Below are 15,156 nucleotides of genomic sequence, written 5' to 3'. Positions count from 1 at the left end.
GCTGTTTGGGGATCACATGCGGCTCTAAGATAACTGGTTGAGTGGGTCTTTGAACATGGACTCAGGGTAGGACATTGGAGCAGATTAATGTCAAAAGATGGAAACGTGCCAATTGCCAAGTATTATTCATTGCTGCTGTTACTATCTACTCCAGTAGTGACCTCGCCCAGGAAGTGTAATTTCCAGTGAAAGGGCACAGAGAAGCAGCCACTACCCAATAAAGCTCTGGGACTAGAGTAATTCTTCATGGCTCCTGCCACACTGAAATCCTAGGCCCTTCCCATGGTCCCCAATACCCCACACTGCTGCCAGTTAGGAATGAATTTGCAAGACTTCCAAAATGGCAGCTGCTATTGCAGGGGAGATCCCATTCCTTCACTTGTTACTGATCAGCTAATTCTTATTGGTAAACAGTCTTTGGCCTAGCTTTATCTATATATAGAGAGAGAGAGTAAATCAAACGATGAATTCACACTACTGTGGCTCTTTTGGGTAATGTTGAGTGCTAATTTGGCTCCTGAACCACTAAGTTCTCAGTATCATGGCCCTAGGTTGTCTATGTTTTTACAAGTGTGCTACACACCTGTTCATATATGAAGAACCTACAGAGAGATAAGTCAAAAGATTTGTCTTGATTGGGATAAAAGGTATTTTTAGAACATGATACCTATGATGCTTTGACTAACACATTCTGAGGCAAGTTGTACTTGCCCAACTCTTCAACTTGACCAGCTAGTGTGTGCTGAAGTACAACTGGCTTCATCTGCCCTAGAGTTTTAGAACGTGCTAGCTACCATGTTCTTAAAAACACACACAGCTTAGCCTAATCCTGACATACCCAAAGAAGGGCCTTTTGCATTTGCTTTAGGAAGTGGGTAAGTCAACACTCATTTTTCGCTCTTGCAGCTATTCCCTACTCCAGCCCAGCTCCTGGGAAAGTTCTGTCTTTTGCACTCCTGGTCCCCCGCTCCCACCTTTATTGGTCAACAGTTTGACTGATCCAGTGGAAGATAGCTGTCTTGGGAGGGTCATGGCTGCAGAAGCTAAGGCAATCTCTTAGAAAGCTAGGACTTAGTGGGAGGTTTTGAATATCAGGGCAGAAACCTTGAACTGGTCCTGGAGTCAGTGCAGAGAGCAGATCAGCTGGGTGGTCTGTTCATGGGGACTGTGCTGCTCAGCTTTTTCAGTAACTTCATTCCTAGAGAATTTCCACAAGACCCATCATTAATAAAGAGCTAAGGCTGATCCCGTGCAATTGCCATTGATGCAAACGTTCAGAGTTCAGGAAATAAACAGTTACAACCTAATTCAAAGCCCAGTTAAGTTAATGGGAGTCTCCTGTGACTTCAATGGGCATTGCATCAGACTCTAAGTCCACATGTGCCTAAAATGTTAAACAAAGAGGCACACACTTACTACATCCCACAGTAACATCCACTCAAGAGACATCCATAGGATTCATCCAGACCTTAATTGTGGTCCCCTAGGAAGTGCCACACAAAATATGTCAAGCTGTGGTGTGACAGAGTGCAGCACGCCAACAGGTGCATCTGCTCTCTGATCACTCCAGTGGTAATTAGTCCTCCTTGAGAAAGCTGATGGGGTGCCAATTAGACAATCAGTCTGGCTGGCTGGTCTAAGGACCCTATTACCCCATCGGCCCAAGGAAGGAAGGAAGTGTGGGAGGGACTTCAAGGGAGGGGGAGGGACCTCTGTTCCCCTTCGGTCCTGGGGAGAGGGTCAAAAGTGCTGTTGGCACTGTAAACAGACTGTTGCACAGGAATTGTTGTAGAAATGCTGGATGGGGCTTAAAAGGATATGGTGAAGGCACAACCGGTGGAGTCCATGCCGTTTCTATGGGGCAAAGGTGGAAGGAGCCACGCCATATATGGTCTTGCTTAGGAGTGAAAGTAATATCAAATTCTTACCTGTTTGGGGGCCTGGCCTGCCTGGCCTGTGCCGCCTGGGGCCCCGGCATTGATTTAAAAGGGCCTGGGGCTCCTGGCCACTGCCAAATCGCTGGCCCTGGGGAAGCTGCCCCTTTTGCCCTCCCCCCTGTTAGCGGCCCTGGGGGTGGGGGAACGAGCAATGACATTAAACAGCGGCAGTGCTTTAACATCAGCTGGGTGCGGGCCAGTACCAGCTCCTTACCGGTACACCGTACCAGATGACTTTCACCCTGGTCTTGCTTCTTTCAACCCAACAGCTCTATTCCCCAAAACACCTGATTAGCCACATTAAAAGGGGGAGCTCTGTTCTACACTCAGCATGCTAATTTATAAGCACAACACTTGTCTTTCTCCAGTTCTGCATCAGCAACACAAATGGACCCATCACATAAAAAGTAATGAGCTGGGGCCATGGGGTCACCATAACACAGTAGCCTTGCCCCTTGCTCCCAGTTCACAGACAGGGTTACAATGACCCTCACTCCTTGCTCTCTAGCAGGTAAAAGGTGATTCCAAGTATCTATGGTATCTATCCACATCCCCACAGCTTGACTTAGTGACTCCAGCTCCTCTGGCCCCGCTGACCCCTTTCAGCTGGAAATAGACACAGGCATACCCATAGGCTGCTGTTACAGACCGGTGTGTCCCACCTCGGTGTAGGTGACATCAACAGCCTTGTACCTGACGGAATCCCCTTTAGCCACTCTGCAGGGAATGAGGATCCTGCCCTGGTTTGGTGTTGAGGCAGCAAGAGGAAACAGGCCTACAGGCTCTGAGGCTCTGTCTCTGTTGGAAAGGCCTGGCCGTTCCCTGGGATTTGGAGGGGGAGTTTAATTATTTTTTGTTGTAATGCTGGACTTTGAGATTTAGTGCTGAACACCTTGGGTGAGTAATCCCCCTCCCTCCTCCTGGCTTGCACTCAGAATCAATCTATCTGACATAGAGGGAGCAGTGTTTACAGACAGCGGGACCTAGAGGATATGAGGCAGGGAGTGTGTCTGTGAGGGAGGGAGAGAGAAGGATGACGGAGGAAGACACAGCTTGCGAGAGAGAAAGTGATGGAGGAAAACAGCAGAAGGGAGAAAAAGAGCAAACAATATGCCATGAAGGGGACTCTGGAGAAAAGCAAAGAGAGGCACCTGCTGGGGTGACCTTAAGGTCTGATCCCATGATGAGACCCTTACAGAGTTTACTTTCTAGGTTACAGTGGTGGGTTAAAGCAGCACCACTTAATTTCGTAAGTTTAAAAATCTCTCCTAGAGTTCATTTGTTAATTAGACAATAACCCCTATGTAATGGCGAGTCCTGGCTTGTTCTGGAAGTGACTCTTCTCCCTCCTTTCCACAGCAGCTAAAACAGGGCTCATTCCTCACCCTCTTCAGGACTGTGTGCACAACACATCTCTTACCCTTAATCAGATCCAGAGAGAGTGAGCAGCAGCAGTTCCTCTTCAGGCCAGGGATCATGATGAAGGCCTCTGGGCAATGCTGAAATTCACGCAGGTAGAAGAAAGTGAGCAAGGGAATGAGTATCTTGTCCATTTCAGGAAACGGGGAGAGAAGAGTGAATGTGGGTAAAAAACTGAGTGAGACTGAAGTTGGCACTCAGCTGGGACTAAGTCTGTAGAATTAAAATTAGGTCCCTTCTCTGGGTGAAGTTGGGAAATCACTGCATCTATCCTTTGCCTCAGTATCCCAGTTGTAAACTGAGGGATAATACTCCCCTATCTTAAGGACAAACTCCATTAGTGATTGTGAGATTCCCCTGATGCCTTGGTGATGAGGATAAACAGAACCTATTAGGTGCTCAGATACCGTGGCGATAAGCTCTGTACAAATACCTGGCAAGGTTGATACTGTTGCCCAAAGTCACCAAATTATTCCATAAATTATTTCTAAGTCATTGGCCTGGTGGTTCTTATAACAACCCTGTAGAGCAGACACCAGAAACCAGCATGTGTTTATCCTGCATCTCCAGGGTACAGGCTGAATGTATGCTCAGAAGTTACTATGTAGGAAGACACTTAGCCAATGGTTAATAGTTACTCTCTGTTACAGTTTAAGTAGTTAGAAGGACACTCTCAAAGGGCCTTTCATCGTTCTTAAAATCCCCTCTCTGTTTCTAGTAAGGAGGGTAGCGCACGACTGCTCTGTGTATTGTGTTAGGGGTACCGTGCTCTACACAGTTATTGGAAAGGTGTGCATGGGGGCTGAGCAGTGCAGTCCACTGGGCTGTAGCGTTTCTCGTGGGAGCTGGGCAGTGCACACTGCTGGGCTGTAGCGTTTCTCATGGAGGATGAGCAGTGCACACTTTCGGGCTATAGCGTTTCTTGTGGAGGATGAGCGGTGCACACCCTCGGGCTGTAGCATTTCTCGTGGAGGATGAGCGGTGCACACTGCCGGGGCTGTAGCATTTCTTGTGGAGGCTGTGCAGTGCACATCTTTGGGCTGTTATATTTCTTGTGGGGGCTGTGCAGTGCATTCCCTCAGGCTGTAGTGTTTCTTGTGGGGGCTGTGCAGTGCACACCGTCGAGCTGTAGCGTTTCTTGTGGGAGCTGAGCGTGCACACGGCTGTGCTTCTTGTTGGGGCTGAGCAGTGCACACTGCCAGGCTGTAGAGTTTCTCGCGGGGGCTGTTCATTACACACCCTTGGGCTGTAGCATTTCTCATGGCTCTGCGCAGTGCACACCCTGTGGCCGTTGCGTATCTCGTGGGGCTGAACACTGCACACTGCTGGGCTGTAGCGTTTCTCATGGGGGCTAGGATGAAGGCTCTTTATTTTCCATTAAAACGAATTACACTGAGGAATTTGCATTTGGGGAAGTGTGGGCGCAAATCCCATCCGAAGAATTACACAGACTGCAGACAGAAGGGTATAAAACCCAAGGTAGATCAATATTATTGCCAACCTGCTCTAAAATTTCTTCAGTATTTTCAGACAGTTTTAAACTGCTCCCTGACAGATTGTCACAACCAACAGCGGCTCGTTCTCCTTTCAGCTAGGCCTGTTTACAGGTTCTCTTCACTGCTTGACGGTCACTAGCAAAGTGACCCACAATAACCCTGGTCTCCTGATGTAGCTTTGTCACACTTGGTTAACTGAAGCCAAGACTACAGATCCTCCTGCTACTCCTATAAATTGTCTCCTGCCTCCCAGTTCATCATAGGATAGTCAATGGGCTCCATCTGGGAATTTCCCAAGCCCTGGCTGATCCCCACACCTGAATTGCAACCAGCTAGCACAACCAACTAACATATTTTCTCCCAAATGTTCTCCCCTCTTTCCTGCCTGTCAGTCTCCTTGTGCTACATGACAATCTATGTCGCTCAGGATCTGGCCTGAAGTCTGGGTCCCTTGGCTGAGTGGTAAGGGAGGAAGTGAAGCCCAGATCTAGGGGAATAAGAATATAACAATGGCCATACTGCAACAGATCAATGGTCCGTCTAACCTAGCATCCCATCCTCTGACGGTGGCCAATGCCAGGTGCTTCAGCGGGAATGAACAGAACAGGGCAATTATTCAGTGATCCATCCCCTGTTGTCCTTCTGGCAGTCAGAGGCTAGGGACACCCAGAGCATGGGGCTGTATCCCTGTCTATCTTGGCTAATAGCCATTGATGGAGCTATCCTCCATGAACTTATCTAATTCTTTTTTGAACCCTGTTACAGTTTTGGGCTTCACAACATGCCCTGGGAGTGAGTCCCACAGGCTGACTGTGCATTGTGTGAAGAAATACTTCCTTGTTTGTTTTAAACTTGCTGCCTATTCATTTCATTGGTTCTTGTGTTTTGAGAAGGAGTAAATAACACTTTAACTTTCTCCACACCAGTCGTGATTTTATAGACCTCTAGCATATCCCCCCTTAGTCTCTTCTTTTCCAAGCTGAACAGTCCCAGCCTTTTAAATCTCTCCTCATGTGGAAGCTGTTCCAAATCCTTAATCATTTTTGTTGCCCTTCTCTCTACCTTTTCCAATTCTAATATATCTTTTTTGAGATGGGGCAACCAGATCAGTGCGCAGTATTCAAGATGTGAGTGTACCATGGATTTATATAGAGACAATATGATATTTTCTGTCTTATCATTTAACCCTTTCCTAATGGTTGCTAACCTTCTGTTCACCTTTTTGACTGCCACTGCACACTGCCCAGATGTTTTCAGAGAGCTATCCACAGTACAGACATCAAGAGGCAGATTTTCAAAAGCACAGATCACGCCCCATTGAATGACTGCTTTTCAACATCTCCGTTCTCTTTGCATCCGGGAGCCCCATAGTAGAGTGATGGAGTGCAGGATCTGAATGAACAGGGACCTCCAGGGCAGAAATGAGGTTCCTATGGCAGGACAGGGAGCTGGTGGGGGTAAAGTCCTTGTCAGCCTCCTTTCCCCCATAACACATTGTCCCAGTGCTTGACGTGATCATGGAACTGTATAAAAACCAAGAACAAATCAGCCAATGCACCCACAAAAAGAAGAAGAAGGGAGTGAAAAGTGACTGAAATAACAGAGAAGCATGCGAGGCACTTGCTTCTGAAAGGCCAGATCCAGCCACCTGCACTCACATTGAGTAGCAACTTAGTCTGCCTGTACCTGTGCTACATGAGAAATAGGTAGCTGTTCTTTGTGAGTAAGGGTGACTGGATCTGGCCTTCAACTACCAAACAACTGCTCAAATCTCCAAGCAGAAACAGAGGGAAATAAATAAATTCATTAGAATTGGTGCTGGCCAATCAAGAGCTGGTTCTGTGTGTCATGAGGTTCAAAGGTGTCTAATTCCAAGGCTCTGTTTCGAAGTCCATCACTGTGTGTGTGGAACCCATCATTACGTCCAGATCCAGCTTTGGGGGAGCATTTGGAGCTGGGTTTTGATTCAAGTCTTGTGGCTAACGTCAACCTCCGCAGAGAAATGTTTTGCTTCCTCACCGGGTACATGCAGCTTGTGTCTGTGGGCAGGGGGAGTTTGTGTGTAGAGGGGGAGCGGGGGGGATGGGATGTAATGGAGAATAACAATTGTCTTAATGGAAAGAGAGAGGAAAAAAAGGCTGTTGCGCTCTTGCTTTCCAACCCCGAAAGAATAGACCTATTACTATCCCCAAACCTCAGCCCCCTCCCCACTCCCCAGAGAAGAATTGGTCACTGCACAGCTGTGTGAGAGAGAAAAATATATTTATATATATAAGAGAATCTGCCCTTCTGAATTGGTTTGTGGGGATGGACAAAACCTCATTGTGTGCTTTATCTGCCCAGAAGATAATGGGCCCACAGTCTTCTGCTGGCAGGGGTTCTGCCTTTGGTTAACTGTGGTCAGATAACTGTAACTTCATTTAGCTACTGTACTGTTATGTTTTTGAGGCATTATTATTGATTGTGGACACATCTGGGGAAGATGTGTTCCCTCCCCCCATTGAAAGAAAGAACGATGACAGGTTTTAAGAATGAGGATTGGATCCATGGGCTTGTGTGGAGGTCTCAAACTATTTGTTTTCCATCTCTTGCTGTTAAATTTAAGGTGTGATTGGCAAAAATAATGATAATGTTAATGAGGCTCTTGTCTGGAAAGGGGGCGTCAAGGAATGATGGTTTCTTTCTTTCCTTCTGGGTCTTCTTCCTAGGGGTGGGAATTGAGTGCTCAGAACCTAAGCGAAGTGGGGCCCTGGCAGGACACTCACTCTTTCTCTCATGACACTGGCGGTGATGGAGGGGTAAGTAGTTTGTATGAAACATACGGAGGGCATTTCTGAAAGTGACATATCGGTTAGTGTTGTCTCATCCAGGGAGGTGAAAGTGGGCCACAAGGCCAAAGGTCTAAGTGGCTTTCTCAGATCTCTTTGTAAACTGGCTCAGGTTCTCTTCCCAAAACACATGCTTTGTGGTTATTTTTCAGCGGTGTTGGCAGTCTAGCTCCTGTCAGAGACCCCACACTAACAAATCAATGCACTCCAGACTCCCCCAGACAGCCTACAGTGTGGGCAGGCTAGTGTTTGTGAGTGACTCTGCAAAGCCTGTGTTCAGTGCAACCCCCCTCCCCAAAACAAGTCTACATTAAGGATCCAGTGTGGGCAGGCTTGTGTTTGTGAACGACCTTACATTAACAAATCAGTGTGCGCACCCCTCCCCTACCGCTGTTCCTGACCTTAACAAAGCAGTGGGCTTAGCTCAGCCTGACAGAGGGCAAGGCCAGTGACAAAATAGTGCTTGACAGACCCTATAAAAAACAAACCAGTTTATGCAAGCCACCCTACAATAACAAACGGGGGAGGGGAGAGGTGTTGTCAGCCAGAGTGACCCTCACTGGGGGCGTGCGGACCTCCCAGAGCTATTATACAATAACAACCCCCCTTGCTGGAGGGCAACGGGGGAATGAGGGTGGCCGCCCGCGTGGGGCAGCGGGGATGGCAGCGCTGTGCAGCCTGGGGGGCAGGTGCGCTGAGGTGGGTGCGTGGGCGAAGGAAGGTGAGCCTGGCTGCCCCCAGGGCGATGGGGGGGAGCGGCCCCCCGCGGCTGGGCGCCTGCATTGCCCGCGGCGGCCAGCAGAGGGGCCGGGCCGGGCCGGGAGGCGGAGCCGGAGGGAGGAGCGGCGCGGCGGGCAGGGCACCCCGGAGCCAGCCGCCCAAGTTGAGTGTCAGGGCTGCTGCTGTTTCTTGGAGGCCGATGGGCAGCTGCCGGGGCCGGGCTGGGCCGACACCCCCCGGGGGGAGCCGCGGCGGCTGCTGAGGGCTCTGCAGAGGGGCTCGCGGAGGCGGCGGGAGAGCGGAGCGGGGCAGCCGGAGCGCTCAGGGGCCGGTCCCCGCCGGCGCTGTGCGGCCCGAGCCCCCGGGCGTCCCCTCTGCGTGCCCGGGGGGATGCCCCCCTGCGGGCTCGGCCACTAGCCCGGCGGCCCGGTGCATGGCCCAGCTATGGAGGTGGTGGATGAGACGGAGGCTCTGCAGCGCTTCTTTGAAGGTGAGAGTCTGCGGTGGGCAGCCCGGGACCCCCGGCCAGAGCGGGGCGCAGACACCCCGCAGCCAGCGCCTGACCGCAGCCCCCCGCATCCCCACTGATCCCCCACGTCTACCCAGGCACTCGAGAACACGCCCCACCCCGAGCAGGGACCTGGGCACAGAAATCAGCCCCCCCCCCGTACCTCCCAGCAGGGACCTGGGCACAGAAATCAGCCCCCCCCCTCCGTACCTCCCAGCAGGGACCTGGGCACAGAAATCAGCCCCCCCCCCCCGTACCTCCCAGCAGGGACCTGGGCACAGAAATCAGCCCCCCCCCCCTCCGTACCTCCCAGCAGGGACCTGGGCACAGAAATCAGCCCCCCCCCCCCGTACCTCCCAGCAGGGACCTGGGCACAGAAATCAGCCCCCCCTCCGTACCTCCCAGCAGGGACCTGGGCACAGAAATCAGCCCCCCCTCCGTACCTCCCAGCAGGGACCTGGGCACAGAAATCAGGCCACCCCCCCGCCCCCCGTACCTCCCAGCAGGGACCTGGGCACAGAAATTGCTCCAAGAGACTGGTGCTCATCCCCAGCTCTTGCACCCCCAGCGGGGAGCTGAGTCCTGGTGGCCGCCCTTGTGACTGGGCACCTGCCCTCACCGCAGATGGCGGAAGTTGAACACAAGCGCCCCTCAGACTGGGGTTTAGGCATGGGCTCTGTCTGTCGCCCCATGACAAGGCCATCAGCCGGCCACCTGCTTACCCAGAGCAGGGCCATGCCAGTCCCAACACTACCAGGTCAGGGACACAGGCTGCCAGCAGACACATGCCACCATCATAGTCTTCACTGTAGCACAGAGCCCAGCAACAGTCCAGCCTCTGCAGTCACCCCAAGACCAAAGGCCTCCAGACCATTCCCCTAGCCATGCACCATGGATGTCAGGCTCCTTGACTGAGGACTTCAGTACATCTCCATCACCCCATATCCCCCTGCTCCCAGACCAAGGACATCAGCACAGATTCCCTCCCCATTCCCTCTATCCCATTGGAAAGGGACTGCTTACAGAACGCTTAGTCCTCTGCTCCAAATGCCCCGCCGACTGATCAGACCTACAATAACATTCTGTGCTGAGGGCTAAATCACCTTTTTAATTAGCTTCCATAGGCTGGCGCTGCACAGTCAGAGACACAGATTTCCCCCAATCCCCAGAAGACCTCGGCTTGTATTCTCCTCTTAACACCAGTGTGAATCAGGAGTGACACCGTTGAGGCCAGAGGAGTTACGGAGTGTAATGTTGGCGCAAGAGACGAATCAGGCCCCTTTTGCTGGGTTCTGTACAAAGATCAAGGGTAGAATGTGACCCTTTAGTAATAACTGAATAGTTAGTAAAGTTAAACTGTTGCATTAAGAATCACTCAGTTGAATGAAGGTTATGGAGCAATTGGGGCCCTGCCGCCATTTCTGACCTTTGTTTAATTCCTCTTTCCTCTGCTGTTTCTCCTCACTGTCTCATCTTTGTGCACCTCTCTTTGCTCTGTCTCTCTGCATTTGTTTTTTTGTCAGTTCTTTTTCTCTCTCCTCTTTCCCTCTTCTTGGTATTGTCTCTTTCTCTTCATTATGTGTCCCCAGTCTCCTCGGTCCCCAGTCTCCTCGAGAGCCCTCTTCCTGTGGTCTCTGCTAATCTGCTTTCCAAGGGGAAGGGCGGCAGCAGTGGGAAACTGACTAATGTTTCAGGTGTGCATGTGCAGAATATCTGCCCTTTGCATCCAGCTCATTGCACAAAGAGCCTGTGGCAAAGGGAAGATATAGATATAGCAGGTCCTGGGAGCTTGTGTTGGTGGTAACAGTATAATTTCCAATTGTCTTCAGGGCTGCATTAATACATTGATCAAGCCCAGAGTTTGGCCCCTCTCCTGCTGGTCTTTTAGTTGAGATTCACTCGCTCTGTGTTTGGGGAGTGCAGCTTGCTGATACCGTATTAATGGGAGGACAGGGGGTTGGGGATTGTATGTGGAGATGATGGTGAGCTTGTTTACCATGGAAGCCGCCCAGATCATAGGGAAATGAATGCATGGTCAGTGGAAGGTGCTTTATCTAATGATTTGGACTATGGCTGCTTCTCTTTCTGTTTCTTCTCCTGTTTTGGTTTCTGTGAAATCTTTCCCTTTGATGTCTCTATAGCTCCTCTCTCTCTTTTCCTCAAAAGGAAAAGATTCTCTTGTTTTTCTAGTCATGATCCTGAGTCCCATGTGGAACAGGATTAACCAGGCCAGAAGCCTTGCTCCAGAGGCTCTTACATGCACCAAACTGCTTCCTAGTCAGCCTTTGCTTTCAGTTGGGAGCGGTGGCCCCACTCCCAATCCAGCTGCATCCTCAACCCACTGAACCCCACTCTCTTAGCTTCTAAGTTCCATCACCCCCCACCCTTGGCTGCCCCACTTGTGCTGTGCTGTGTGATATTTAGAAGCAGTGAACTTCGGTTGCCTTTCTCTGGTTGTCACTTTGAGGGGGGTGTTTTGTATTTCACAGGGTTTTGAGAGCCATCTGATAGATTTATTTTTGGTGAACACTAGAAATCTCTTGCTCCAGCCTTCTCCTGTGAAAGTGGAAAGTGAAGAAAACTGGGGCTGCAGGACACTTCTTTCATGTCTGCAAGTTGCTCAATTGTGTAACTTTTTTATGTTCGCTCTTAGTTTGCACTGCAGCCTGCAGCATGGCAGTTCGTTTCCCATGGGCAGCTCATCCTATTCCGTTGTGTTAATCAGTGTCTGTTATGCTGTGGTAGGTGAGGATGAGAGGGGAATGGAGGCGTAAGCTTTAGTGCAAAGGATCACTGCATGTGGAAAGGGGTGATGAGAAGATTCTTTTTTCTCTCTCATACATGCCAGCTATCCAGGATGTTTTGAAGGAGTGAACGGTGAAACTGATCATCAACTATTAGGAATCGAAGGTTGGTGGCTATCTTGCTAGATTTCCAGCAAGGAGTCAGATTTAACCTGGGATCTCAGTGTCCTGAGAGATCAGTGATCGCTGGATGGGTAGTATAGAGGAGAACAAACATAACTTGTTTCTTCTCGGCATGCTCGACGTGTATTCATTTACAAGGATAAACTCCATTAGTAGGACTGATTCATATCCACACAAGTAACTTCTTTAAATTGAGTATCCCTGTTGCTTCCCATGAAAAGCTGCATGTTTGAATCAAGCCTTCCCCTCTTAGAGTGCATTCATTTTGCTTTCTCCATAGCACCCTCCGAATAAGTGGAGATTTCACAGTAACGGGAATTTCTTTCTGCACATTGCAACATGCTGAAATAATTCGGAGAGTCTATTCTACTTTATTATAAACTGAGTCTCACCAGATCCGAGTCTGCTGTTAGCATACCACCATATTTATGAATAATCCTTTAGCACTTGATATTTTTGAACTGCTGGGCAAGGGTTAACTAATTAATCCTTGCAACCCTTTGGGAAGCAGGTAGGATTAAAACCCACGAGATCCTAACCCCTCGCCTCGTATTCAGTCTACATAGAATCATAGAACTGGAAGGGACCTCGAGAGGTCATCTAGTCCAGTCCCCTGCACATTGCTGTCTCTGGTATTTACACATCTATTCATAGCAAAATCCTTCTGCAGAGGACTGTTGAAATCTTCTATGGGGAAAGGGTTATTCCATGTTTAAACTGGTGTCAGTATGGCGCTCAGGGTAGAAGCTTTTCCTGGTGTCACAGCAACATCCTTAAGTTTGCACTTTGCCTAAGCAGCCATTTCCTTGTGAGTGAACATCCCTTAGATCCTAGGTCCCCAGCTTTGGGCCCGACTGGTGAGAAGTGAGCTTCATTCTGGTTCCCCTTGGGTCCGAAAATCTCAGGAGATGGGGCTTTATTTCAGGAAGACGTTTCCTGGTTTCAGTCAGACTGGAGTTACATACCTCTCTCTTGTAGGAGTTTTCTGCTTTGGCACTCAGCTAGGAGATAGAGAGAGAATGGAAACGTCTGGGGCTTTGCTCTGAGATTTGGGAGGGATGAGGCGATTTGGAATTAAATGAGGCTTTTAAGGCATCTAGAGGAGGTTTGGGTGTAGGCTTTGCAGATGGGAGGATGATGTTGTGGGAAAAGGCTGGGTTTGGTAATATAGGCTCTGAGGGTTTTCTGGACGGACGTTTCCCTATCATTAGTCCAAAAGAACCTAGCTCTTTGGATCTGACTGTGGCCATCACATTACCACCCAGCAGAGCTGCCTGCAGCAGGGGAAATGGAACGCCTTGTGCCAGAGAGTGGGATGGCAGAGGCTCTGGCGGGGAAGGTAAAGGAGTTAAGTTTGGTCTCTGCAGCGTTCAATGTTTACCTAGAGCGTTTGTATTTTGTATCAAAGGGAAGGTGGGGAGTATAAAAAGCCTGACCCTTGGCTGGCACCCTGCTAGAAACCCTACCTTCCTCCCTGCCTAACACTCACACGAGGGAACCAGTTACGACAGAGCTCAGCTATTCGGGATCTCTCTCTCTCTTGGCTAATTTACGAGATAAGAGGTAGTTGAGGAATGTACATCAGGAAAGATGTGCCGAGCGGCTTTAAAAGGAAGAAGAAGCAGGATTGGGGGTGGATGGCCGCTTGGCAGCTGTCTTAGGGTTGGCCTGTTAAATCTTTTTGTAGGGTGTTAGTGGGTAAAGTTCCTCTGTGTGTAGCAAGCCTGTTTGTGTGTGTGTGAGTACACAGACTGATTGTGTTTGCTCGCGTGCTCACAAGGGTTGCCATGGACCTGCTGTTGAATTGTTGGTAGCTGCTTGAAAGGTCACAGGAATCTCTCAGCTGTGAGTGTGAATGAGTGAGTGTGTATTGGTGTTTATCATCCAGGAAGCGAGTGGATGATTAGTCAGTGTGTGTATTAATGAGACTGAGATAGTGCCCTTCTCTGGTGCCTTCCATCCTGGATCTCAGCAGGCTTTCCAGACATTATTAGGGAACACAGCCCCTCTGCAAGGCAACTCAGGACTGTTGTCCTTGTTTTACAGATGAGGAAACTGAGGCAGAATGTTGAAGTGACTTGCCCAAGGTCAGATGAGGGAAGATCAGGGAATTGAACCTGGATCTACTGACTCCCATTCTCATCTCTTGGTCTAACCACTCCCTATCCTTTTGTTGGCATGTGGTTGTGTCTGCACTATAGCCACTACAGCAGCACAGCTAATCCACGGCAGCCATGCCACTGTAGAGCCATAGTGTAGATGCTTCCCACAGTAGTGAAGGGTTTTTTCTGTCACTGTAGATAATCCACCTCTCTGGGTGGCGGCAGCTAGGTCAGTGTAGCCATGTCTACACCACGGTTAGGCCAGCATAGCGGCAGCGCTCAGGTGTGAATTTTTCACACCTCCTGAGTGCTGTGTCTGTGTCACCCTAACTTTTCAATATAGACTGGATAATGCAGTGGAACAATAAGCAATCACACAAGGGGTGAGCAAAAATCAGTTGCTGAACAGAGTTGGTCTTTGAAGAAAGAGGGGACAGAATTCTTCTCAGCTGCTGGATCCTCAGCTGAAGCAAAACATCCCCACTCGAGTGATTGAAGCTTGGCTGATTTATGTCTGCTGAGGACCTGGCTCATTGTTAGTGAGCCTGTAGGGAGGCCTCTCAAAACAGGGGGTAGTTTCAGGTTCCTACCCTGCCAGGGTGAGGATGTGATTGAGGGGTCCCAAAGGAGCCAGAGAGAAGCTGATTTGAGGACTTCCTGAGGTACTGCAGGGATGTGAGAGGGGTTATGATGGGACCCAAATGGGCAGTTTGGGGGTCTCCTGTGACAACTGGAACAAATGGGTTATCATAATGGGAGCAAAGGGGGAAGAGGGACTTCAGGCCTGGGGCCGGCAGGGTGGAAGCTGGAGGTTGCATGCCTAGGCACCAGGCAGGGATGCTCTGTAGGAGGCAGAGGCAATACTGTTGAAGTGCCGTGAACATGGATATAGGCTGAATCTATGAACTTGCACATCTAACTGATACTACAGCCTCAACGTGTCCTGGCTCTTAGATCCTCCGCACCACCCTGTGCAAAGGAAAGGTGGCTGTGGGAATGGGAGTGGTGATGCAACGTTTGCCCTGGAGAGGGGTGGGGTGATACTTAGGTGTGAGACTGGAGCAGGGTGAGGAGTGCAGGGAGCTTGCATCTCTGTCACACCTCTCATCCAGCTGGCTCCCAAAGGACTTCAGACTTTAGTATATTTAGTAGGGGGTCACTTCCCCAACCACTGAAATAAAGCCATCTCTGAGGTGGAACGTGACAGCTGTTAGCACAC

The 15,156-nt window shown here is 49.9% G+C and overlaps 1 protein-coding gene across 4 annotated transcripts in view; it reads left to right on the top strand.

Annotated features, from left to right (window-relative positions):
* The first annotated feature begins 8,799 nt into the window (after positions 1-8,799).
* Positions 8,800-15,156, top strand: part of MYRF (myelin regulatory factor) — a 121,095-nt gene continuing 114,738 nt past the window's right edge. For all 4 annotated transcript variants that reach the window (XM_030560841.1, XM_030560840.1, XM_030560839.1 and 1 more), the window contains exon 1: positions 8,800-8,890. In XM_030560841.1, the coding sequence (XP_030416701.1) occupies positions 8,845-8,890 (46 nt within the window). In that variant the 5' untranslated portion in view covers positions 8,800-8,844. The remainder of the gene's footprint in view (positions 8,891-15,156) is intronic.

This window comes from Gopherus evgoodei, chromosome 4 (genome assembly GCF_007399415.2).
Source record: "Gopherus evgoodei ecotype Sinaloan lineage chromosome 4, rGopEvg1_v1.p, whole genome shotgun sequence".
Taxonomy (NCBI): Eukaryota; Metazoa; Chordata; order Testudines; family Testudinidae; genus Gopherus; species Gopherus evgoodei.
This window is presented reverse-complemented; position numbering and strand designations above follow the sequence as displayed.